Genomic DNA, 26,756 nt, shown 5'->3' with positions numbered 1-26,756 from the left:
GTTTTCTACATTGAGTTCACCTTTGTTTGGGCCGCAACGTTCATGGCTCCACGAACTAGTTCACAGAACGCGCGCAGGCTGGCACTGGCGCGCTAGCGAGTTCTCGTTGGCGTGCTGTCCATAAGCACCGACTGCTTGCGGGCAGTGGGCACAGGCCAGAATGAACAGACCCTTGGCCTGGTGCGAACACGCATTTTACGGTACAAGCATGAGTGAGGCAAGCTCCAAATATGGGGGGAAAAGCGCATGACATTTGTGCGTCTGCGGGTACGCGGAGGGCGTCCATGCATTGCGTAGACCTCGGCTAGTGAATGCTACGATTCCAAGCCGTCCTGGGAGGCTTATCTTTATGCATTTTTACAGCTGACAACATGGCAGAAGCGCGGTACGATGATTACTGAGTTATTGAGAATGCCCATCCAACAACGCCACAGGTTGTGTTTTACAGAACCGAAACCGAAACCGAAACTTGTTTGGTTGCTCACCTTGGGCATCGTCCAATCACGGTCCCGCTCCTCCCAACGTCACAGCTTTAGTTGGTGCGGCCGCCGCAAACCGCGCATGGTAGTTTTTCTTCTTTGGCGCTTTGTAAAATAATTACCGATTTGTCAACCGGATAAACGATGAAAAGTGGGCTAATTTGAGCCAGTCTACGCAGTGCAAGCAAAAACGGGAGCTTGACAAATTCACTTCAGTGTCCCTTTAAAAAATTCAACAGTATTCCGCGTAAGGCCTATAAAGCAGCCCTCGGACTTCCGGATTATAAGGCCAATTAAAAACTAATGAGCCTCGGGATATCCAACTCGTTCGATGAAATTAAGGAAGCTCTCATCATCTCACAGAAAGAACTACTTCAAAAAAAATTCCCCCGCACCTCCCCGAAGGGAATCGTGCAGAAATGCGAATGCATTGGGTGCACCGATGAGTGTGTTGCGAGTAATGGCGTAATTAATGACGAGAGTGTGAACGTAATCATTTATTCATTAGCACCTGTTTGTGTTATCGTTGTACCTGACGGCCACAATCACTGCCTTGTGATCGCTAAAGTGCACGGTCAAAGGGTCTTTGAGAAGCATACGCGCGTCACAGTTTCGCGTAAAGACCAGATCAATGCAACTCCCGTGAATGGTAGTGGGGCACGTGTCGAAGCCGGCAGAGAGACAATGCATAGAGTGCCTGGTCTACATGTACTCCACCAGCCACTCGCCACTCTTCTTGCGCACGTCAACGTTGAAGTCGCCAACCAAGACTATGGGGTCAGAGGGTTTGGAGCGCACGCGCACACTTTCCATAGCCGCGTCCAGCTGCGCGGCAACGGCGTCTCGAGCGAGGTTGGGCGCGAGGTACACGGTCACCACAAAGACTCCGTCTCCGTTGTAGGCAAGGGTGTACAAGTCCTTGTACGGAGACGTGTCTCGAACGGGAGACGTGGCAACGGCGTGCGATATCAAGTTCCCATACACGTTAGACACGAGACTAACACCGCAGTACTCGCCGTCCTTGCCGCTTCGAGCAAAGAAGTACTCGTTGACGGCGTCATCAGCCACAGCAGTAGCACTCGGGCAGACACTGCGATCGAGGACGAGGAGTGACGCCTGTCGTTGTTGTCGCAGTTCTTCGCTGAAAGGCAAGTAGCGCTTGACGAACACGTCCACACCACCGGCTCGGCGGAGAGATAACACCTGCGGGCGCACGCCGACGGAGCACGACAACCCCCGACTAAGAAATGCATTCGCATTTACGACGACGACGACGGCGAAGGCAGAACTACGAGGCGCGCGCTCACGTGCGCTCCCGCAGGAGGAATGCAGGCGCACGCCGGCCAACGGAGCAAGACAACCCCCGGCTAATAAATGCATTCGCATTTAAAAACTAAAACAGGCCCGGCCATTCTATCTAGGGTGAGCTCCACGGCAGACGTACGCCTGATCAACTACATGGAATTATAAGGGGCCATGCAGACAAAATACAAGTTTGTTTTATTCGAAAGATTTCGTGTTTTATAGTTCCCCCAGCGCTTGTCCGGCCGAAAATGATATTCACTGAGAAATTAATAAATTAGGTTCAAATTTTGATTCTCCCGCCAAAGCGTGTGTCTTCGGGACGTCAGAAATTAAGTCATAAGTGCGCGTATTCAAACGAACTTCCACTGCGTCATTCGGCTCTGCAACTTCTCTTGCTGTCTGTCCTCCCAGATGGCGCTACCATACTCATCCACGGACCGTTGTCCACCGTTTGACCGTATTTGCACCTGGATTATTTTGGTTACTGTAGAAAGTAATCGTTTCGTGAAACATGGGGTATCCTCGACAAACAGGGTCACGTAAGACAAGGTCGCTTACGCAAATCGGCCAGTCACGGTCGTGTAAGACAACTCCAAAGCGGCGGATGCTTACGTGTGTTGTCGTAACTTTCATTGCTTACCGCACCATTCTTACTGCAGTAAAATGAATATGCATTACATTTAAGTGCAAATAGGTCGTTCGGCAACCTTATAAGCCGTGCCTAATTTACGTTTGCTTTGCCGGGCTCAGCCAATTGCACAGCTGGGCACATATGACATCATAGGTTCTGTTGCGGGAAATGAGCTTGTGGGTTGTCTGGCCATTCCCTTTTTTCCTAATTATATCGCTGATTTGAGCGAAGTGTGCGTTGAAAGTCGTGTCAGTAGGATTCTAAAGAGGCAATCTTCCGAATGAACCAAACTTCTGTTTTGTTTGCGTGGCCCCTTTAAGGGCGGATGTGGGAACAACTAAGGGTGCTTCCCCTCCAAAAAAACATAGCTTCCCTTATAAACACAAGGAATGGGGGCAAACAATGGTAGCATTCCTGAGAAAGCAGCTAGCAAACACCAACGTCGCATACACATATGCTGCCTTCTACGACAGGAAAAACGATTCCCTCGTCGTCGTAGATCAAGCAGGAAACAGTAAAGGCTGTCACACTCGAAAAAACACCTGTACAGAGGAGGCTGAAACCGGTGCCCTCCTACTGGCCATACCGTACGGTGAGAGCCAAAAAGAAGGGCTTCAAATTCCGACCGATTCAAAGAAGTTAATACAGAACATTATTGACGGAAGAATCCACTAGCGGCTCAAAATACTGGAGCCGAAAAATCTGTTCTATCCACAATGGCTTTTAGCAACGCATCATCTGGATCGTACCCCTATTCGCATCATGCCCCCATCGCATCACGTGGACTCGGGGCACGAATCTTTGGAAGGAAACGAGGTAGCGGACAGAGCTGCGCGAGAACTTGCAAACCGCCTAGCCCACAGTCCCAACTCCTATTTGCACCTTCCAAACAACTTCGGAGAAATGCTCACGATCCAAAGAGAAGCTCGAGCCTCTCTCCTTAAGCCTGACAAAAGTCTGACGGCCACAAGAACCCAGATATTTAGACAGTTACAAAACAACACGTTCCCTAGCAAAACAAGGCTACCTCAGATGTTTCCACAAAAATACGTTAAGAAATACTATAAGTGCGGAACACCAGTGAACTTGGTGCACGCAATCCGGGACTGGCCAATTGTACGGCTCTCAGCACCCAACACCACACACTCCCTCGAGCTATGGGAGGCAGCTCTGACCGGCTCCGACCCTGGAGTTCCGAGGGACTAGGTTCTTCGAGCCTGGGGAGGAGCGGAAGAGAGCGGGGACCTGGACGGAGAACCCGCCCGCAGCCAAATATAAATCCCCCGTTCCCAAATAAATGTTTCTCTCTCTTTCTCTCTCTCTTTCTCTCTCTCTTTCTCTCTCTTTCTTTCTCGGCGTTTCCTGCGCGCCCGAGAGAGACAGCTACGTTTTATGCATTTGCGCAAGTTACGTTTTGTGCATTGCGGGAAAGTTGTATGTGTGGCGGTGAAGCCACGTCATCAGGAGCTTCATTTTCGAACAAGCCGGAGCCCGGCTCCCGCGCGGCCACTCGTGGCTTCTGGTTCACGTTCGCAGCCGCTGTGAAACCAGTAGAAACTGGCTCCAGCAAAGCTGTGTTCTAAGAAACCTCCTACAAACGGCAGCCGTCAGGTGGACACCTGCCTTCCCCCGCCCCCTCTAAAGTGCAGCGTACACCAGTCTACCGGAGAACGCATCAGAAGACCAGTGGAAGGCGTTTTGGGCATTTGTACTTTTGGTGTCATGCGAAACACGCTGAACGCATGTTGGCTGGTATTTATGATCGCCCATACGAGAGCCGAGGCAGTGCAAACGGGCTCCGCGGAGAACGTTTTTCTGCCCGTTCGAGTTATCGTGTTTTAAGCACGCCAGTTTGCTGCTTCCTGTATCATCGCTTTTATCTACTCGCCATCCATAAAACAAGATAAGTTTGACTGGCACACGTCATCGTAACGGAGGCAACTCACCAGGAAGCCATTCTCCCACCACGCAACCACGACGGGACGGATCGTAGTCGCTCGCCTTTGTTCATGTAACCCTTAAGGATTACGCGCTCTCCAGGAGCGTTTTTGAACCTTCTGAAGAGTGAGGCACCAAAAAAGGTGTCCTTCCTGAGGTCAGGCACGAAGCGAGGTAAACATTTGTTGCCGTCTCTGCAGGGATTACGAGAAGGTAGCGCTACCTGGTTGAAAGCTGTCTGGCTGACGAGGCATAGCGGTTCCCCTTTTCACAGTACGCTTTCTGTTGCAGCAGTAGTTACAACGACCTGAAATTCATACTTCTCGCTCCCTAATCTCCCCAGCTGAGTGAATTGTGGAGTGAAAGACGCAATGGTGTAAGCCGATCGATAAAATGGGTCACAGGCAGGGCAACGATACGAATTTTGCAGTTATTTCTTGCGGAATGCGCAGTTCTGGCAAAAACATATGTGATGGCCCAACAGCTTGTTGCCTACCCACTTCTGCTCGATGAAAGGGGGTGACTGTTGCCTCTTTCTCATTGATCACCCGTGGTCTATAGCAATGCGCTTTGCTTTAGGATTGAGTGTGCAATAGCGAGAAATAACACAAGACGGCAGAAGAGAGCGTTCAGACACAGCCCTGCGTCTGTGCGCTCTCTTCTCTTGTCTTGTGTTTATTTCTGTCTGTTTCACGCTCACAAAAGTACCACCTGGTTCGCCTACAACCCGTGTTTCTTTAAGCTGTGGTAGATCGGAGCGCTGAGAAAGACGGTCAGACGTGCCTTTCTCCCACGCGCTCCTCAAGAAGAATTCCGAATTTGGTTTTACACCCTTCGAAAAATCAGGGCCCTTATTATGGCACGCACCGTTGCGTACAGAACACAGTTATAACAGTCCGGACGTATTTAAGGATATAACTAAAACTTCACTGTATGAGTGTGCTTTGGTAGCAAAGGTTGTTAAGCGCCTCTTTAGGAAGTTCGTGGAGGTGTCACGCGAAAACTATGCGTGCGCTTTTATTTATTTGATTACAAGCTATAAAAAAGTATTTCTTATATTTTAATAGAATGCAAATTCATGAACATTCCTTCGCTATTTTGTAATCAGTGGCAGTCGAATCCAGGCCCCAAGGCTTTTCAAGCAAGAATCACAACACTGGGGTTATGATAGTTCTGTAGGGAAAGTTGCTAAGGGCTCACCTTTGGGTAAGACTCACGCAAAAATCAAAGCGCCGCTTTGGGTCCGCAGAATGGCTCGAGCGTTTCCCTCTAGCCGTATAGAGATCGGTCGGCTGTCGTCTGACCTTTTCAAAAGACCGACACGCGCAATGCTCCAGCACTTACACAAGCGCGTGGACTTGGGTAGCGATGTCCCACAGTCAGCGCTTTCACCCCAAGTGACAAAATGTTTGTTTTTATGTTTAGATTTACATCAAAAACGGGCTGACAATGGAAATTGGGATCTGTGCATCGAAGACATACCTGCGCTGTGAGATGCACTTTCGAGTGAAATACCGCATAATTCATTTACGCCACCTAGGGACCTTTAACAAGCACCAGAACATCTTACACATAAGCGCTTACCGCAGTCGCGGCCGGGAGAAATGAACCCGATTCTTTCGCCAGTGAGCCGTTACGACTAGCCAAACCGGTATACGGCGATCTTGAATTGTAAGGTAGCCAATATTTCTTCGCAAGTATCACAAAACCGCTGACACGATGCAACATCTGTCCTCGGGACCAACCAAAACAAAGAGGCATGTCTAAATACTCGCCTCACGGTGTGCTGCAGACATGTTAAACTGCGAAGCTCGCTAGCAGGCGTCAAAAATGTTTTTTAATGAACAAATTTATTCCCTCCCAACGTAAGCTAAAAATTACCCGTACCTAGAGAAGCTCACCTGTAGGTTACTTTAAACAACCTTGCCGCCTACGCTTCGTAATTATAAAAAAATTGTATATATTTCTCATAGCAAAGATCTTTGACGAATCAAAATAGGATGTAAATTTATCATTTAGCTGCTGTTAAACTTCTTCGGAGAGATGGAAATTACATTTCCGTTATGGCTTCGTCACATGAGCGTCGAGGCGACGGAGGTTTGGCGAGGAGTTTCAGAACCAAGTCGGTGTTGGACTGTCTACAGACAGGCATATGGGCATGCCTTCTCTGTCTGTATACAGGCGGAGTATGTTTAAACCAACGAAGCACCATTGGAGCATCGAGAGGAGTTCTGAGTTGCAAAACAAAAACAAAACAAAAATGAACGCACTTTCTGCAGAACAAAAATTAGTTTTTTTTTGTTTTTTTTTAATGGAGAAAAGCAACCCCACACCCGGTGGGGACCGAACCCACGATTTTCGGATAATGCGTCCGACGGATTACTAACCCGGCTCTCGGGGCAGATGTATTCTCCTACTCTTTCTAGGGTTTCTATCCCGGCCGCGGTAGCTGCTTTTCAGATGGAGGCGAAAAGCGAGAACTCCCCTGTGCCTAAATTTCGGCGCACGTTAAACATTCCTAGGCGGTCAAAATTATTCCGGAGACCTCCACTACGGCAAGCTCCATTGCCCAGGTGCAGCGTCGGCACATTAAATCCCCGAAATTTTTTAATTTGAACTTTCAGGGATATTTTTGTGTCTATAGCTTTGTGTCTGTAACTTTTGTGGCTGTATTTGTATGTCTGGGGGTGACACAGCCGTCGCGATTGCGTGCTTTTCTACACTTTCTGATTATTTGAAAAATCGGTGTCTTCATTCGAAAAATACACTGACAGCTTCCCATAGGCTTTCCTCGGCGTTCTAGTTCTAGACTGCTCCCTTTTCTTTCTGTAATCATCCAAATATCCTAATAATCCTGTAGTCTATATATATATGTGTATATATATTGATTTGATTGATTGTAGGGTTTAACGCGCCGACGCAACGCAGGCGATGAGGCGCGCCGTAGTGGAGGGCTCCGGATTAATTTAGACCACCTGGGGATCTTTATCGTGCGCCGAAATCTCGCACACACGGGCGTTTTTGCTTTTCGCCTCCATCAGAAAAGCGGCCGCCGCGGCCGGGAATCGAACCCGCGACCTCGTGCTCAGCAGCGCAACGCCTTAGCCACTGAGCCACCGCGGCGGGTTATGTGTATATATATATAAATATATATATATATATATATATATATATATATATATATATATATATATATATATATATATATATATATATATATATATATATATATATATATATATATATATATATATAATACATACACACACACGTACAGTGCTGCTTTATGCGTCAAAAAGTCTGCGGGTCTTACCGGTGCCGGCAGTCCTCTGTGTGATGACATCCCTCCTAGACCAGTACATGGAGAACATTGTCCAGAACGGCACCGCATCTGAAGGTCCCGGCAAAGGCTTCAACGCTTGCCGCACATCTAACCAACGGCGCACTATGATTAAAAGCCAAGCTGACAGCCAGAAGAAAAACGCGTACGGGATCCAAGTCCGCAGCAACTGCACGAAGATGCTCATAACTTCAACTGTGGTGGCCATGCGGCTAGCGCCTTGTGTTCCGCTGTCGCCTCTCAAATGTCCAAGAAGGCTACTCGTACCACTTTTTTAAGATCTCGATGAGGATTGTGCAACAGGCAGGCAAGAAGGAAACGGTATATCTCACAAGAAAGAACCCCAAACGCCGAAGCTGCCCTCGCCCTTTCTTCACGTCGGTGTCTACATTTGGTTGCTCACAAAAGCAGCCGTGTATTCCCTCGCCCCAGTTTATTTCTCTCATTCTGCACAAGAATGCTCCTTCCCTCTCACCGGTCCTCCACGTAGTTTGTGCCCCCACCCATGGAAGAGATGCAGAAAAGCGAAGATTGGAAAAGTTCGCTCGGCGCCTAGGAGACAACAACGAAGCTTCCATTGTTTAAAGCGCCCCCGCTGTCTACTTAATCGTCGAGAGTGTATAGGCTTGTTTGCGTGATTTAGATGTTAAGCGCATCCGCGGCGAAGAATGCCTTTTGTGCGCCCACCTAAGGAAGTGAGTCGTTTTCGCAGACGTTAGAAAAGTGGAGAGTAAGGAAAAAAGAGCAGTTGCAGGGGCAACGAAGAACGGAAAATTCCGCAGTGTAAGCAAGTCATAGATTTTGTGAGAAACTCCACGGGTGTTCACTGACCTGGCCCAGGACAACGTAGGTCGTTCCACAGAGTATTTCCAGTAAGCCGGCACGAACAATTTGCGACTAATTTCGCAACCTCAAGAGCATCTGTTTTTCGCGTGTATGCTTAAAATGATAATAAGCTTTCCGCATCTCGTCATGTGTTTGCCTTTGTGCGTGGTTTGTCTCAGCACTGAATCCTCCCACTCTGTAGAATACAAATATAGCGCATTCACCGCATGGGCCTGTGCATTCTTAAATTTGCATAGAGATGCGTAAGGCTCTAACAACTGACTATTGCAGGTTTGCTTTAATTTCCATGAGGCTATTGTGAGACCTTCCTACCTTCTTCATGCACTGCGCGTCGCAGTAGCATAAAGCACGTATTGAAAACAAAGCAGATTCCCGCTTTGCCTTTTCTGACGTCCTTGTTTGTTTTTTGCTCATGGAAGCAGAGAACAATATCCACGCTTTGCCCGTTACTTCTACTCTATTGTTTCCTCACCAGCCTGTACTGGTATGGGGCATCAGGTACGACGTTCGGACTCAAAGGTATTATTCTGGTTCGATTCCTGGCGCTGCCTAAGGATTGCAGTGACTGCGAAATGCAACCATACCAGCTTTGTATTCAAGGAAAATACACAATGCTGCTTTATTATTGTGGTGCCCCCTCAAAAGGACGAATGCGCAGATGCACGGCGCTCAAAAATAAGCCTTTGTGCCTTTGATCAGCAGTTACACGGCTTGTTAATTAATTGTGGGGTTTAAAACGTCGACGCTGCACAGGCGATGAGGCGCGCCGCAGTGAAGGGCTCCACATAAACTTTAACCACCTGGGGATCCTTAACGTACGCCGAAAATCCCGAACACATGGGCGTTTACGCTTTTTGCCTCCATCAGGAAAGTGACCGCCGCGTCCGGGAATCGAACCCGCATTTTTGGGCTCAGCAGCACTTCGCCATATTCACTGAGCCACTGCGTCGAGTTGCACATTTTTTTCCTTATTTGAGCAATAGTGACGTATTCACACGGCATCAGCCAGGGTTTAGAGTGTGGCACTCTGCTGCACGCACCTACTTGAATTCTCACCCAACATTGCTAGCGAACTTAACAGTAAGGGTGATAAAGTTTAGTGAAAAAGTAGCGATGACTTTAACTCACAAAGAAATAGGCGTGTCATTTCAAACAGATACGGAGAAATAAAACGATAAGTTTTGACGAGTTTAAATGCCTCAGCGTCCCTTTCACAGGAAACCTTAAATGGCACAGACAAATCGACATAATTTGCGGGAAGGCGCTCCGCTAGCTTACGTATTCAAAACGCGACAAAAATTCTACTATGTATTGCAAAGTAACTGCTGACAATGAGATATTCGCCCTGCACTTGAGTACGTTTCGGTGGTATGGCCGCTGCACTCTGCATGTTAAATACATAAGAAAGAATAGGTGCAAAAGAAGGCCATTCCTTTTGTATTCCGCCGCTACGACTTCAACTTTTCCCCGTCAGCTGATGGTGACCAACTATCATTTTCACATTCGGTCTCAGGATCACCTTGGGGTGACCGGTTATAAGGTTTTTATGACGCAATGAATGATCGCAGTGCGGAACTGACATCACCGCTATATAAAAGAATTGCTCCCCGTGGTTGCGCGCGTAGAGTTTCATACTAATATATATTAGAGGGAAATCTGGCGCCACTGTCTAGGGGAGCCGCGCTTCGGCGAGAGTTCTGTTCCACTTCTGCATGGCATGGATCATGAACAGGCTGAAAAGTTTGCTCTGGCTACCAAAAAAGCAACAATATTACTGTAGAAGGTTCATCAAATTTGTTTTGTTATTAGAAATTGAACCTCCAAAAAGATTTATTTCTCAGTATTTATATAGAAGCTTCATGCACGATGAACAAGAACAAAATGTTACCCTTTTTTGTTGCTTTTGGATTCGCGACAAAAAAGAAGCCATATGGCTAGCTAAGCCAAGTAGGCGAGGAACGTTGCTAGCGGCAATGGCACCGCCCACGGCTGCCCGCGACTGCAGCGACAGATGTCCCTCTGGTATAAGTATGAAACACTATGGTTGCACGCTGGCCAAGGCATGGTGCTGCTGCTCACGAAGTCGCGGTTTTCATTCCCGGGCTGGCGCGACGTTTTTCTGGTGGTGGTGAAATACACAGGCTACCGAGGGTGCGACGAAAAAATCCCCAGGTGGACAAAATCTATGCGCATACAGGATTGTACTACGACGTGTCTCACAGCCCACCTCTAGCTCGAGTTTGTAAAACGACCCCTTTTAAAGAATTGTATACTGGCTGGTTTTTGAAGGGGCTAACAGTGCACGTAGACAAGGGCACACAACAAAGAGAAGACAGGACAAAGCACTCCACTGCAACTGGTGTTTTATTCAGACAAGAAAGACATAAATCCGGAAACATCCAATAGGAAGGCCAAGAAAACCTGACGTAAACACTTATCATCTCACGTTGTGCTTGCTACACCCGTTGCTCCAGATACTACATTTCCTTTTTTCAAGAGCGCAACCGAAGGCATGCTGACACAATTGTCATCAAAACGGTCAATTTTGAGCACCTCGATTATCTCCCGCGTATGCTTGTGCTTTTCTCTTGAAATTACTGCGCACTTTCCGAACAGCGGAACACAACAAGCACATTGTGTACAGTGCGGCGATAAGTGGGCCGAAACAGCAGCTTTGTCCATGTGGTTCCTATGCTCCCTTAGCCTATCGGTGAGGCGTCTACACCCATCTGGCCCACATAAATCTTGCCGAAATCCTGAAAGAGAGAGTAAACAACGCCTTCATTACAATGAACAAATTTTGCGCTGCTGAGCACGAGGACGCGGGTTCGATTCCCGTCCGCGGTGGCCGATTTTCTGGTGGAGGCGAAAAGCGAAAACGCCCGTGTGTACAAGATTTCGGCGCATGTTAAAGATCCCCACGTGGTCGAAATTAATCCGGAGCCCTCCCCTACGGCGCGCCTCATCGCCTGCGTTGCGTCGGCGCGTTAAACCCTACAATCAATCAACAATGCACAAATTGTTGCCTGTGCTTATTCGAGCAGCCCGCTTTTTCTATGACCCCGACATTCACCATCGGACACAGCTTGGAAAGTTTGTTAGGGCAACGCCGCCTGTATAAACAATGCCGATTTCCAATGGGAGTGGTAGGGCGTGGCCTCCGCGATCGGCTGCCGGCGGCGCACGGCGCGCCGCTGGCAGCAAATCGCGGAGGCGCGCGCCGGAGGACGTCACTGCTCGCGAGTCGCGAACACTGCCCCCACTTCCACGACGTGTGTCTGTCAGCTTGCTTGTTGGCTTTCAAGAGCCGTTTCGCTCCATCTTAGCCGTGACGGGGCGCTAGTTTTGGGGCGCACTGCGGTCCTCGTTCAACGTGTCACTCGCATGACACCTTCTGCATTTTTCGAAAGATGACTGACGGTGGATGAAGTGAAATAGTGTAAGAACATATTAATTGTCGGGTAGGCAAATGGCAAACAGAAAAACGATGTTTTCGGATGGTAGAGCCATTATTTTTCTGATATTTTTCACTCTTGAGCATTTAGTGAAGGAAGAAATGCGTGCATCTTTTTTGTTCAAGCGCTCACTTCTACCATTACTTTCCAGAAAATATCCCGTGCTTGTACATTTTAGGAGATTATAGAAAACAAACGGATAAGCATTTGAGGGTCCACCCATGCTGTCCGGGCGCATCTACAGTACGGTCCTCAATTTCAAAAGTGCGTACCGATGCGGAGTGCGAAGAGCGTCGACAAACCGAGGCCGAAATGCGGAGGGGACAGAGTGGGGATGCCCCACTCACAAAAATTCGGGGCCCGTGATCCAAGTAGGCAAGCGCACAAAGCTGGCATCAGCCTGCGGCAGCACAAATGGTTTTGAGTCCGCCGTGGCAAATGAGGTTTTATCAGCTACAGACCAAGATAAACAGGCATAGTAAAAAACAAGAAGGCGTAGGAGCGCCGCCTGGGTAACGCTAGACAAACTGTCAACTATTTTGCATAGTTTCCGGGAAGCGGCGCTGGCTGGCGGACATGAAAGCACGCAGGAAGGCTACGGAGCGGGAAAGGGTAGGAGAGAGCAGCAGGAGAGTGGCTGTTTGGCCATTTTTCGCTCACGCGTTACGCAATGTTTATACAGGCGGCATTAGTTAGGAGAAAAGAAAACGCCTGCGCACATACCCATCTTCTTAAGGTTATGCGCAACCCTGGGCATGTAAAGAACCACCAAAAAATTTTCCTTCCTTCGCCTTATCTCCAGGCAGTCCTGGTCGCCACGTTTAAGGCTTTCAATAAGGCACGAACCACTCATGTCAGCAAATGTTGAGGTACCCAGCAGACAACAGGCGATTAACCTGGGCCATGAAACTTTCTTTCTGCTGAACGTACACAGGACTTTAAAAGGGAATTTCTTAGAGAAGACTTGACAATACCTCGTTTTATTACCAGTTTGGTGCGGTTGGAGGGATAAGAAAGCAGCGGTATTGGCGCATGGTGCTTGTACGCCCAACACGCATGTTCTTCAGTAAAATAAAAAAAAATCATATCAAGAAACTTGAGAGAACCGTGCAGTGGAACCTCGTGCGTCAATTCTAAAGGCATCAGAGAGTCGTTGAATCAGCGAAAACACGGGAAACTGATTCGTCAAAGTTAATGGCTTCACAATTTAAAACTATCAGGTAGTCATCGACATCCCTAAAAACCCATTCTACAATCGACCAAGATAAGTGCTCACCTAAATTCCAACCATGATGCGCTAAAAACTAGTCAGCTTGGGTATGCTGCGGTACGGGTAGGCTGCGGCCTACCCTTGCCGACGGTGAACTGGCGACTGTGAGCACCCGATGGTGAACTGGCGGATGTGCCTTCTCCGGAGCGCACATGCCATGGGGTGTGATGCGGAGCGAACAGCGCGCGCAAGCGCTGCAGCTGCGAGAGAGGAGGGACACAGAGTGGAATCCCAAGGAGCAAGGTTTTGTGCGGCGACGCCACCACCAACGGCGCAAAGCTGCCAATACAAGCTTCGCTTGAAACATTTTGGAGGGCCGATTCACTCATATAGCGGCGGATTACACAGTGAAGCTATTTCGTGTTCATTGGTTGGCCCACATTTACGAAATAAAGCGCGGTTGACTGTAGAACAGCCTAGAGTCGTGAAGGAAACTGATACGACACACCGCCCGGCTGCCCACGTGTTTGGCATAGGGAGGTACTATCTAGCGTTCGACGCCACACTTTCTCCAGCCTCGCCAGCACCTCGGCTGCTGCGGGGCCGCACGCATGGTTCTCTGTACATGGACACGTCCTGTTCGTGGACATTTCCCGGCTCAGGTACACCCCCCCCCCCCTCATCACCCCCTACCGACCCCCCCCCCCCCCCCCCCCCCCCCCTCCCGCCGCCCTGGTAGCGCATGCTGGAGATGCACCCAGGGGACAGAGGGTGCACAGCGCATACCTGCAAGATTTAGACCTTTCAGGTTTACTTAGGGTGTGCCGATACATCGTATACATGCGGGCCCCTTCGCAATTTGAGTTTATCAGAAACGCAGTCGAGCAACGAACCCGCTGCCCCGAGCACACCAGACCGAACTAATTTTCTGGCGCACTGTGCTTAGCGAAATCGACACTCTCCATACATTCGCACATATTTTTGCGCAATTTCACATCCTGGGGATGAAATAACTCTACCGCTTCTGGGCTGGTGTAAAATTTTGGGCTACTGGACGATACAGAGAGAAAATCAGCTGATACAATTTATGATGAACGCCTTTCTCAGGCAGGCTTTCGGCTCAATTTATTGGTGCCCGTCTCACAGCAAATAAAAATGGCTGAAAGCACAGAAGCCGTGGGCCTTCGCCTGTTCAGTGGCTGGGCTCTGCCATATGATTCATTGCGCAACACTGTCTCAGCAGGGCGGATTAGGTTGAAGACTTTACCAAGGTTCCAGCGTCCATCTCTTAACACCGGGAACTGTCATAGCTTTTTCCTGCGTAGAAGAATAAACCAACGCTGTCGTGTACATAATAGATTATGCCTGGAAAGACGACGTACAGCAAAAAGCAGCAAAACCCTTTTACGGTAAAAAAACACGCACTAGTCATTAATTCCACTGTATTCCGCTCGGCAGGAGACACAGAGGTGAATCCGCTGGCTGCAATAACCTAGGCATACAGGGGAAGTGATGACTTTAGAAGTTCATCCCTTCAGTTCATTTGTGTGTGTGCGTGCGTGCGTGCGTGCGTGTGTGTGTGCGCGCACGCGTGGGGGGGGAGAGAGAGAGAGAAAGAGATGACTCATGGACCGGATAATGTTTAGACTGGGCCATCGCGATTGAATCGGTCCAGTTGAAAGGATGAGATAACGACGTCTGAAGTGCTGCGTCGTTACGTCATTAATGACCTGCGAAAAAAAAAACCGACCACAAAAGTGAGAAACGGACAGGTGAGCGCTGCCCTCTCAACTAATTTATTTTTGGAATAAGCATATGTTCATATTTCAGTCCCTCATGTGGTGCTAACTCATAAAAAACGCTGGTCATTAATGCTGAATATTTTTTGCAGTGGTCCTTAACGAGGAATATTTACCAACTCACCCAACTCACAGTCCTTCTGCGTCGTTACTCTTGATAATGTCACCCTTACATGTGTTCGGGTTTTGGGCCCTCTTTCGGCACACCGATCCGGCGGCGTGGCTACATGAGGACAGGAAGTTCAGATACCTCCTGATTTTTGTAGGTTGAGTTGTAACTTGGTTAGAACTGCCGGCTTAGTTAGCCCATAAAGCAGCGACTTAATTAGTAGCGTAGCTGAAACGCACGTGCGTTGGCTCTTCTTCGAAACCCTGGAACCAAAAATGTTGAGCTAAAAATGCTGTGGAATCGAAGGTAGACCATTAGCATAAGCGCTAAATCCTCTGCACAGCTTCTCGAGGCACACAGCTTAAGATTTATAGCCTAGACCAAATGTTCGCCATAGTAACATTTGCTCCTCATAACTACAGTCTGCGCCAATCGGCTGTCGCAAACTTTTATAGACCGTTTACAGCAAGCAGTTGGGCTAACCTTCAAAAGGTGACGACAGGGACGCTGGTGCCGCACTCGCCATGACTGACCTGTGGCACGGGGCGGTTTCGGTTTCCGCCGTAGGTTGGCATCGTGCGCAACAAAGAGCGCAGCCAGAAAATGTGGAAATCCACTTTTTAGATGCAGAGCATCTCATTCACTCGCCTTGTCCCTCCGACGTCGTCGTTGGCGTTGTCCGCCCCTCCCCCATTCTCCTCGCCGCGCCAGCTGCGCTCGCCGCCGCTCACCCCCTCTCCTCTCCGATAGCGAACACTCTCTCGCGAGGGGCATTGGATTGGATTCGATTGGATTGGCTTAGATTGGATTGGCTTGGCTTGGCTTGGCTTGGCTTGGCTTGGCTTGGCTTGGCTTGGGTTGGATTGGATTGGATTGGATTTGGATTTGGATTGGATTGGATTGGATTAGAGTGGATTGTGTTGGATTGTGTTGCGTCATAGCCGCGGCACGTTGCGTCATAGCCGCGGCAGACGCGCTGGGGCCGGCGCATGTGCACTACTCTCTCTTCCGCGGTTTCCTCTCCTTCGGGCGCGCTGCGCATATAACCGGTGTGCCGTTCTCCGGCGAAGCAACATCCACGCATGGCTCAAACACCTAGAGTCCACGCCGCTTTACAAGTACGCCAACGTCGTCATCGACTGGGACCAGCTTACGCAGTCCCCTCAACGTTATGTGCGCTATAAAACGCGGTCCCTTCGCCGCTCCGCCTATGCGTCGCATCTACACAGGGGTTCCCGCGAGGGGAGGTGGGAGTTTTTTTTTTACTGATGCGAAGAAAGGAAGTGAAGACGTTGTCTGGCTAAGTGTGAACATGGGAAGCAATGCCAACTGCAAGCGCTATTGCTTTGTTCCCGCCTAACGCAGTTTGAGGTTGCAGTTGCCATGTCAACATGACTTCAGCAGTAACAAGGGGAGGGAGATTCTGACGCCGTGCCGGGGGCCGCATAATACTCCCCCGCGTGCGGCCCGCGGGCCGCAGCATGCCACCCTTGATATACATGATTTCTGTGCACGTAGAAATAGAAAAGATGCCGTCAAACAGCTATGAAACGCGTGAACAGGAGTTTGGCGATGGGCGCTTAAGAAGCTTTATGGACCATTTTTCGGGACTAAGTTGTCGCTGAAGGTTCGCACACAATATCTACGCGTACGATAAGTCCTCATTCACAGCGAGACTCCAAAATAATTGGACAATTTTTCCGTAAAGCCGCTCCGGCGCTCGCCGATGCGCCCCGACCCATTGAGGGCCACGGCGAGAAACACGTCCGAAAATGTTAAACTGCTGAGTGACGTCACATCGTCCAACATGGCTGCGCCCAGGCTGACACTCTGTAAGCCGCGTATAGTTGCGTTTGGTGCGTTTCTAGGTAACATACAGAATGTCGGTTAATATAATTCACTATGATGATAGGAGAGGGCTTCCCCTTTTCAGCATTACAGAATGTGTGCAGCGTTATAGTAACATTGCAGCAAATGTGTATAGCTCTACCCCTCAATAGTTTCATCTCCGCTGGCAAAACCGCCAAGGCGCCGAGGCCTAAGATGCCCAGAGCATGCGTCAGGCTAATCAGGCATACAGCATAGAGCTCAGAATTCGTGTAAGAAAACCACAAAACAAGCATAGAAACCGTATCATGGATTATAATACGCTTGCGAACAATGGTACCCCCAACCATGTGTTCCGGGTAAAGATTATGTTTGCAGATTACCTTTGATGGCTAGGCAGGACAAGTGCTACTAAACAGAGCAGTTGTTGCCCAAGACGCCGAGCGCATGCGTCAGGCTAGGCAGGACCCAGCATTTGCCCTTAAACCTAGCGTAGTGTCAGTAGATTAGGTAATAGAGTACCGGCACTGTGGCACGCGAGTCAACAATGACGGCCATCTTGGCGTTTATCAGTGTTGCGAAATTCCCGCATCTACGGCCTCGCCGTTTACTTCGAGCGTGTCGTCTGTTAGCAACACTACCGAAGATACAGCAAAACGGCGTCTTTGGACACACTTCTGCTACTGAAATGCTTTTGCGCGCGTTATCTTTGATTCGCATTCGGGACGACGTCAGTCGCGCGCAAACGCACGGCAGGGAGGACAAGCTAAGCGTACCAGAGTTGACCGACTGAAGCGCATAGATAACAAAATGGCCGCGCCCATGAACAGTCGCAGTGAAAAGAAATGTCACGTAATGCGAACTGAACAATGACCATGGCGTGGCGGCGGCACGAAACAATAGGAGAAAAGAGTGCCGATCCTTTGTACCCTTATCTAGTGACACTAGCCTAGCGCAGGCGACAAGCGAGCCGAGATGACTAGAGACATTTCATACCCTCCTCCACTGCCATTTGTAGGGAGGGATAGCAACCAATTTTTTCTGCTTTATTTTTCGCTTGTGCGGCTGCAAGCAAAGTTCGCTCAATTTTTTCCAGGTAAAATCCGCTATTCCACACGAGTGGACCGCGTCACGGCACTTTTTAAAACAGAACCGCGGGTATCACACAGAGCCACCATTTTTTTTTTCGGAGAAATACTTCTCACATGCACTCGTTAGGATGTTTGTTTGTTCTATATGGATAATCATATATTTCCTGAAGTTGCTTTCTTAAATACAACTAATTTTATTCGCCTTCCCGCGAGTTTTCTCCAAATGAAAACTATGACAAAATCCTATATAGAAACTTCTTCATATGCTCCATTAAATTAAAGATTGCCAACACGACGTAACATGACAAAACCTCGCGTAAAAGTCGGTGCTATGGGTTTGGCCAACGTAATGTGCTCATGACACTGGCGTGCGCCGGGGGGGGGGGGGGGATAGGGATTACTCGTGTTTCCCCCGACGTATTTAAGCGTGGCGGGTGAGAGGGGCAATGGGTGGGGCCAACAACTGTGCCTATCATCAAATAACACATACCAATAACATTTTCTCACGCAAACTACGGAATAAGCTTACGCAGCTTTGATGCCTGCATGCTTTCAGCAAGACGATCAGCCATTTTCCAATGACCCTGAAAGAAAGCACAAAAAAAATATTCCGAAGGTAATGTCGCGTACTCAGTGAGGAGGACACAGCGAGAAATTGAACGGAAGATGATAGGTGTGACATTAAGTGACAAGAAGAGAGCGGAGTGAGGGAACAAATGCGTGTTAAGGACATATTAGCAGAAATTAAAAAGAAATTGGGATGTGCAGGACATGTAATGCGAAGGCAAGATAACCGTTGGTCATTAAGCGTAACCGAGTGAACCCCTAGAGAAAGCAAGCGCGGCAAGGTGGCGGCAGAAAGTTAGGTGGACAGATGAGATCAAGACCTTTGCCGGGATAAATTGGCCACAGTTAGCACATGACCGGGGTAATTGAAGAATAATGGGAGAGGCCTTTGCCCTGCTGTGGGCGTAGATAGGCTGCTGCTGCTGATGATGATGATGATTAATGCCGCGTACGTACGCATGCAGAATACCCAATTATTTTATTTTGAATTATCGTTCGCTTAGAATTATTGCGTTTTCCTTGCGCATTTTAATTGTATTTTACATTTTGTTTGCTTTCCTGTTCTTCCTCTGTCGGTTACTCTGGGGTCTGCTCTCCCCCTCCCTTCCTTTCCACCCACGAAATAAAATCCTGCGGACGCCATTTGCTTAGAAAATTACAATTCGGTTATGGTTCTCCTGTGTGCGGCTAAGATTCCTTCTGGTGCCAAGATTCTCAGATGGATGGGTAAGCTCACAGAGCTCGTGATATATATGTATAGTAAACCTTCGTTAACTCGAGCTCGAATATCTCCAAATATCGGTTAAGTCGAAAAATTTTCTTGCCGTGCATTTACTTCCCATAGGTGCTATGTATTTGCCCCCCATTATCGCGAAACGCTTTTTCAGGGGAACACGGATTTCTCGAAATGTTGACAGGGAGGACACAAGTCAAAGCCCTTTACAGGCAGCTGATAAGGTCTCCGTGCTCACCCTTTGCTCCCACTACGTGCCTAACGCGGTCGTGAAGGGCAAATTTGAAATCCCCGCCGCTGCGGCGGTTTCCTAGCCGACGTGTCAAGCAACTGTGGGAGAACACAGCCTGACTGATGACGCAGCTGATTATGTGGACGACGAGGAGCCTCGAGGAATGCCTACAACGGCAGAAACAAGAAACATGCTGCCCTTGCTTCACAACAACGTAGAATGTAGCGGTGGCGACTAACGGTTGATGCGATTAATTAAACAGCTTGAGAACGCTTTCGTGGGACAAAATGCGAACGCGAAACAGCCGAGCATCACGCATTTTATTCTTCCGCAATTATAAAAATTCGTTTTTCCCGCGAATTATTTTGCTTTAATTTTTTACCACGAAAGCTCCCCTGTGCACTGGAGATTTTTGTTACAAGCATTAGCTGTTGTTTCAGCGACCTGGCCCCACATTTTCGGCCTTTCATTTAACTTTAAAGTCCGCTTATTTCGAATTTTTTGAACAATTTTGCGACTCCTATTTGACGAGGTTTTTGCTGTGTTCATTGTTAAGTCAGTTCCTGCCACTTTGGGGTTCGTCCGAGCGACATCTTAAATTCCCTTTTCAAACATTTCTGCGAGTAGTTTTTAGGCGCTTAGACCAATTTTATAGCGTTACAATCGAGAATTTCTTAAAACGCCTTGAACTAACAGGGTTTCTTCTTGTATCGGTAAAATAACAAAGAATATCCCTTGGCTGAGCCCCTAAATAAGGTTGGAATGCGTACACCAAATTTCCAGCCTCCAGTCCAAACGGTTAGACTAGGCGATGGTAAACAAGCCAGCCAGCTATCTTATCTTAATCGCAGTGTGGTTTTTAGGCAGCTCGTAGAGAGAGCAACACTCTGCCAGTCTCACAAGTAACGGCGCGTGACTAGAGCCACGAAGCTTTGCTCCTTCGCAAGCGAATGGCGTAGATTACACTTGGCGTTGACCCACAATTAGCGCCAAGCTGCCTGAAGATTCATCTCCACTGCCCTCGCTGCAGCGTTTATGTCTGCACATGTCGCGTAATAGGTGCACGTGTGTGAGCGCTGCATCTAAATTGGCAGTTCTTCTAAACAAAGCTGCACCATGCAAGGCTAACCGCCTTACACGTGGTTTCCAGCTGGAACAAGCTCACCTTATGCATAGCTTCCACGTGAAGACATTTGGCAGCAATAAAGGTGGTTCACGGCCAAACAGGGCTGACAAAGAAACGATTTTTTTTTTGCGCTTACAGTGCGCAGTGGAGGTTACCTCGTCGTCACCGGTAGTAAATGGTGAGCTGTGCGCATTTTTTAAGACACAACGGACAACACGTCACAAACGCATATACTCACGATCACGAAACTAGTGAAATTGAGCGCGTTAATATTCATTCGACTACAAATCTCTCAGTAATCTCAATGAATTCAAATAGTTAAAAGAAATGCCCTAAACATCTCAGCTTCCATTAGAATAGCTGTAACTAGCAATTATCTTCTGCAAATGTGTGTGATCTTATTGAAAAAGCTTGGCCCTTCGGAATTCTCCGAGCTTTACAACACATACAAAATAGGGTTTTTAATCTTCTGTGACGCAAATACCGCATTATCGCCGACTCACATGCTGCCCTCCAAGAACTATTCGCAGCCAATCACCAAAAGTCACAAACCTAAATCGCCTTTCTTAACCAAATTCAACTGCCACGATACTTCTAACGATTCTATCATAACGCTGCAAAATGTTCACATCCGCGTGGCGTGAACTCTGGCGCCCACCCCTGGACGCCACAGTTAACCCGCTGGCGCACACCGCTACCGGGGATTGTATCTTCAACCCGCCCCATGGCTATCCTTCGGTCCCACCATGTAATGAGCCTGCTCCTCCACAACGGGATGCATCTCTTCCTATCTGGCCCTCGTAATATTTGTCCACCGCAGTTAAAGTAACTCTCCCTTTGCCTCAACATGATGTCGCGGATTGAAGACCTGGCCACGGTGGCAATTATTAGTTGGGGGCAAGGAAAAAACAGACCGAGTGTGGAGGTTTTGGCGTGCGTTAAAGATCTTCGGAGGTCCCAAATATTCTGTAGCTCTCTTCTACGGTGGGTCTCGTAGCCAATGGTAGCTTCGGAGGGTAAAAACACAAATTGAAAATTTTGAATTATTCAAACGTCTAAATTATGGTGAGCAAACTGTCACCACAGGTAACGCATGCCAAGGCTTTGGGAATACTCGACAAGATCAAAATGTACTATTTCTACTTTTATTTCTTGGCTCAGGTGAGTTTGATCCACCTGTATATCAAAGTGTTCACATTCCGTACATAAAGTAAAGCTACCCTTCAATCTTACCAGGTTGTGATAGCGTCCGAAATTAAAAACAGCGATGATTTCAGAGTGACGTGACGTACTATTATGAGCAATATGAAAGGGAACACAGGAACCCGTAAAAAACACCCTCAGACCCAGCTATGAGTGATACGCAGCGGCCGCCGTCGGAACCAAAGTGGAAAAGGGGACGTTGTTCTACCAACTGTTCCCATTACCACCGTGCGTCTTCCCATTACCACCGTGCGTCTTATCGGCTGTCGGACGATACCTTTTTATCGGCGAAATCACGTAAGCTGCGGCTTTGTAGAAATGCCAGCGTGGTGGGGGTGCCAACTGTTAATGGAAGAGCGCCTCCTTTCCCCCTTTGTTTTTCACACCGCCATCCGCGTATCGCTCCGAGTCTGTTTCGAGGCTGTTTGCCACGCGTTCCTGTGTTCCCTTTCATATTGCTCATAATAGTACATATGTACCAGTGTACACGTGCGGCTACAGGATTAGGATGGTTATAAAAGGGCAAGTTATCATGTAGCCCATGCTGGAATTGTTGCCCGAAATACGTCTGCTGCGTTGTAATGTCGGATGTGTGCATATGCGAGGGAGGAGGAGGACTTGGTGTAGAAACGATTAATAGATCCGAGAAATAAAAAAACAAAATATAAGTTAAGGTAATGGCATCCTATTATTCCAGAAAGCTCGGAAGAACACGGCTGCTCTAGCGAAGGAGGCCAGGCGTCCCTCATCTTCTAGCTGAGAGCTGGTTATGCCACACTCGCACTGCTCCGGGGAGGGGGAAGGGAGGTGATTATGGAGGGCGGGGCGTTCCCATACGAGCTGGTAAGTTGTATTGGGGGTATGACAGGCCGGGAAGTTGTAGTCGTATGTAGTTGGAGGTGTGTGATGACGGAGGGGTGTGGTGTAGAGTCTTCTCCGAAGTGGGGCCCTAAGGACATAGAGGAACGGTAGAGCCCGTGGGTAATGGAGGCGGCTCTAACGCTAGCTGGTAGAGGATTTTATTGTAGTGAGTGGGAATGTGAAGGCTGAAAGGGGACGGGGCCAAGTTGCGCAGTCTGGACGACAATTCCCGCAGTAGCATTTCGCAGGCAGCGGCGTAAGCCGCCTCATTTACTGGGAGGGAGGCACGACCTGGGAGCGATGATCTGTATCCAAATGCTTTGGATGTGAGGCATTATCTTGATCGTGTGGAGAAACTTGAGCGCGCCCGGGGGGGGGGGGGGGGGGGGGGGGTAAAATGCAACCAGTCAGAAAGTTGCGACACGCTTTCTGCTAGTATGCGAAGCTTAACACATAGTAACATAGCCTGTAGGGGTTGTTTCGGAATTGAGTGGTTTTGCGCCCGTCACCGTAATCTGCTTGTGACCACTGCGTAAATTCTGGCCACAGTTCTTTCGTATACCCTCCTCGGATCTACATGCTCCTGTGCGCATGTATTCATTCGGTAGAAGGCCGCGTAGAGCTTGGAGAAGTAGCCCCGGGCCAACTCAATTCCTACGAGATCTTAAATTCCCACGAGCTCTGGAACCCTAAAATACGTTTTTAGGCATTTTACATATGATCTTCATGCGCAAAAAACTAACTGGAGCACTGAACTGGTCTAAGAGGTGTTTAGGAATCCATGATAGCATTTTTTTTTCAGTTTAATTGTATGGCTGGCATCGTTGTTTGTTAGATTTTCTTCTTTAGGCACAGTGAGTAGTCACTTAAGCGTATAGTGGCAAGCAAACTCAGGTCAATTTACGGGGTTTTCTTATAGGAGGTACATTAGTCTGTGTAACTGTCATCATGTGTGCATTGCTATGTGGACATCGCCGGATATGTACTGCTGTCATTTATTTCGCTTTGTATTCCCGTATCCCCATCCGCATGCGTAGGGTAGCCAACCGGACAGTTCCCTGGTTAACCGTCCTGCCTTTCATGTAAGGTGCCTTCCAACTAAATCTGATTGATTGATTGATCAATCGCAGGAATCATAACCACTTGGCCGCGAGTACTTACAGGCCGCAAGTTATGAATGCGCATATTGTATTCAAATTTTGCGGTGTAATTTAAGGCATATAATGCAAAATAAAAATTCCTTGCGGCTTGCTGATTTTGCCGCAACTGCTGGAAAAACCGTTGTGGTTTTGACCCATGTCCACGCACGCGGGACACATGGCACATGTGCACACGAGGGATTGACTAAAACTGGCAATTCCAATAATATATATCTGTGCTACCATCTGCCCTAGGTGAATGCGCACATACAAACGCACGGCACATACCCACACTCCGATTTTGTTTCTTCCCTTAAAGCGACAACGCAAAGACGTACCGCATGAAATGTTCTGCGAGAATCACTGTAATCTCGTAGTTGTGCACCAACAGCTGCGGCTTCAGTTCTTAGCTCATTGGTTTTTGAAGCGTGGACGTTACTCAAGGGAGGACTTTCCCAATTTTAAATCTCCAGGGTATTTTGCTAACCCTTGGAGATGATAAATCACTGCGTCAGTCAGTCCGTCCCACCACCTTGTTTAAATTGTAAGCATAGACTTATGTGTTCTGTCGTCTATGCCTACTCGTATACAACAGCTGCGTGGAAAAGAGAGGTCGTGTACCGATGTACCTGCGTTCGATAATCGGATGGTACCGACAGACGTGGCACCCCTGTCAAGGCGTACACGTTGTTTAGGGATTAAAAACCAGACAAGAAGACGAAGACACAAGGAAAGAAACAGACAGGACGATGCTGGACACGTTGACGTTGCCACAACGCCCAGAGGCTGCAAGGGGGGGGGGAGGGGGGGGGGGGGGGGGGGGGCTCCTTTACTGCGGCTTTGTGGTGCACAGCAAAACATTGGCGTCTTTTCGTAGTCGAAAAGACGCTCCGGATTGAGCCCAAGAATAAGGATTCAATACATGTGTGTTTGCTTGCAACTGAGTGCATTTGAGAACAAACAGTTATGGTAGTTTCCAAGTCCAAAACTGTGGCCTAAGCGAGTTCGATGAAGAAAAGATAAGAGCAATCCCACGTACAGGTGCCGTCAAAAGTAATTGGAACACGATCTCGTAAATACTACAGGAATTTCTTCTTCCGGAAACTGCTTGGCTGCATTGCTGTACGTTTAAAGGAGTCTTACCTAACTGAAAAAGCTTCCTATAAACTGTTAATGGCTGTCATAAAGCCCATAAGACAAATATTTTGTGATATTCACAAATGCCCGCTCCAGTTACTTATGACGGCACTTGTACATTTGTGTTAAAGCATTTGTGGCCGCAACTCTTTCCCCATAATATGAGCGTTGGGCTGTAGGATGTCTCCTGCACGAGTTTATTCTTTATTTCTGACCCCCATTGTATGTTCTGAAATGGAGCCAGAAGCCCTTATAAAAATTACAAAAGGCTTCTAGCATCTCAATGAAGCAACGCATACTCGCTCATTTACCGTTCTACATTTCGCGTGAGATTTTTTTCCCGAGCGGTTAGATGTACTATCCTCAGCGGCACAATGCTTTGTTCGTCCGCTCGTGCTTTCAGAGCAGCTAGAAATAATCCCCTTATGAAGCAACTCCACAGCCGTATTGTGTCTGTATGCTGGCTAGCGGCTCTCCTAGGTACGCCTGCGTAAGTCGCCCGTACTTATTAAAATCATGTGTATTCGGTGTTTTCCTTGTGGCTCTGTCAGCTTCTGTGTGACGTTATACTCCCTATTCAACCCAAGCTATCTTGTTAAAAATAAATTTGCGGCGTTCAGAAATGTAACAAAACCACCACAGATAACTGATATTTCGCATGAAGGGAAGCTTTATTTCCAATACTAACACGGCCAATAGAATCTGCACAGTGCTAACTATTCTTGGTAGTGTTCGCGGTCAGAAAATTTTGCGCGTAGAGTTAATTTATTCTTTACTTACACACCAGAATATTGGCTGAAACAAGGGGAGACAAACCTGCAATAACTTGCAAACTCACACGTTATACTAAAACAGAACTGAAAAACAAACTGGTTGAAACGCGAAGCTTTCTCCCATACAAATGCAAAGTCCACTATCCAATCAGCCAAAGTCCAAATCTACGACAACACTGAGATTACTGAATGTGATGTTATGATTTTGTATCTAAGCTTGTGATTGGGTCATCTGAATGTGCTGATTCAGTTAGCTCAGCGTTGTCGTCGATTTGGGCTTCCCATTGGCTAAGCGTGCGGAGTGATAAACACGCCACCTGTATACCTGTTAGAGAATACCTTCATCATCATCATCGTTAATCCATATGACGCTGAACTATGAAACCCCTCATGCGTGTAAAGACGTCTCATTACTTATGCGGTGTGTTATTGATGTGCCCTTTATGGAAACCCCCTGTGTAAACTTGGCTTTCCTGCAATACGTTTTTTTTTGCCAGCGCCACAAGTAAAACATAGTAGGCTTTGCTTTAAAAAACCAAAGGCAAAACAGCAGAGACAGCAACCGAAAAGCAACCGTACATCTCTTAAATTCCAGCCAATCTGACGGTTCAGTAACATAACCAATAATAAAGCCAGGAACGCAGCAATATAATCGAGTAGACATTTTTCCACCGCCTTTATAAAATTCTTGGATTGCACAGTTTATTCTTCTAGCGAATTTAAAAAAAAAATAGTTGTTCGGAAACTGTTTCGTGGCTGATACGTTCCATGCCTATGAGACATGGCAGAACCACTTCCTATACTTCAAGCCGGGCACAAGGAAAGCGAACTCCGCAGCGTCATGAACGAATTGCCATTGACTAGAATGCTGCACCTGTACTGCAATACATGGCGCGGTAGCTTGGGAGGAGCGCGGATACGCGTTTTTCAACCAACTACTCAGCACTTTAATCCT

At 48.0% G+C, this 26,756-nt stretch overlaps 1 protein-coding gene across 1 annotated transcript in view; it reads right to left on the bottom strand.

The window, feature by feature from the left end:
* Positions 1-7,960, bottom strand: part of LOC144139705 (cytochrome P450 4C1-like) — a 100,426-nt gene extending 92,466 nt beyond the window's left edge. Inside the window, exon 1 of the mRNA XM_077671992.1 lies at positions 7,667-7,960. Within this exon, the coding sequence (XP_077528118.1) occupies positions 7,667-7,901 (235 nt within the window). The 5' untranslated portion in view covers positions 7,902-7,960. The remainder of the gene's footprint in view (positions 1-7,666) is intronic.
* Between the last annotated feature and the right edge of the window lie 18,796 nt (positions 7,961-26,756).

The sequence above is a fragment of the Haemaphysalis longicornis genome, unplaced genomic scaffold (assembly GCF_048455015.1).
Source record: "Haemaphysalis longicornis isolate Haplotype H1 unplaced genomic scaffold, Haemaphysalis longicornis Haplotype H1 scaffold_1, whole genome shotgun sequence".
Classification (NCBI taxonomy): Eukaryota; Metazoa; Arthropoda; class Arachnida; order Ixodida; family Ixodidae; genus Haemaphysalis; species Haemaphysalis longicornis.
This window is presented reverse-complemented; position numbering and strand designations above follow the sequence as displayed.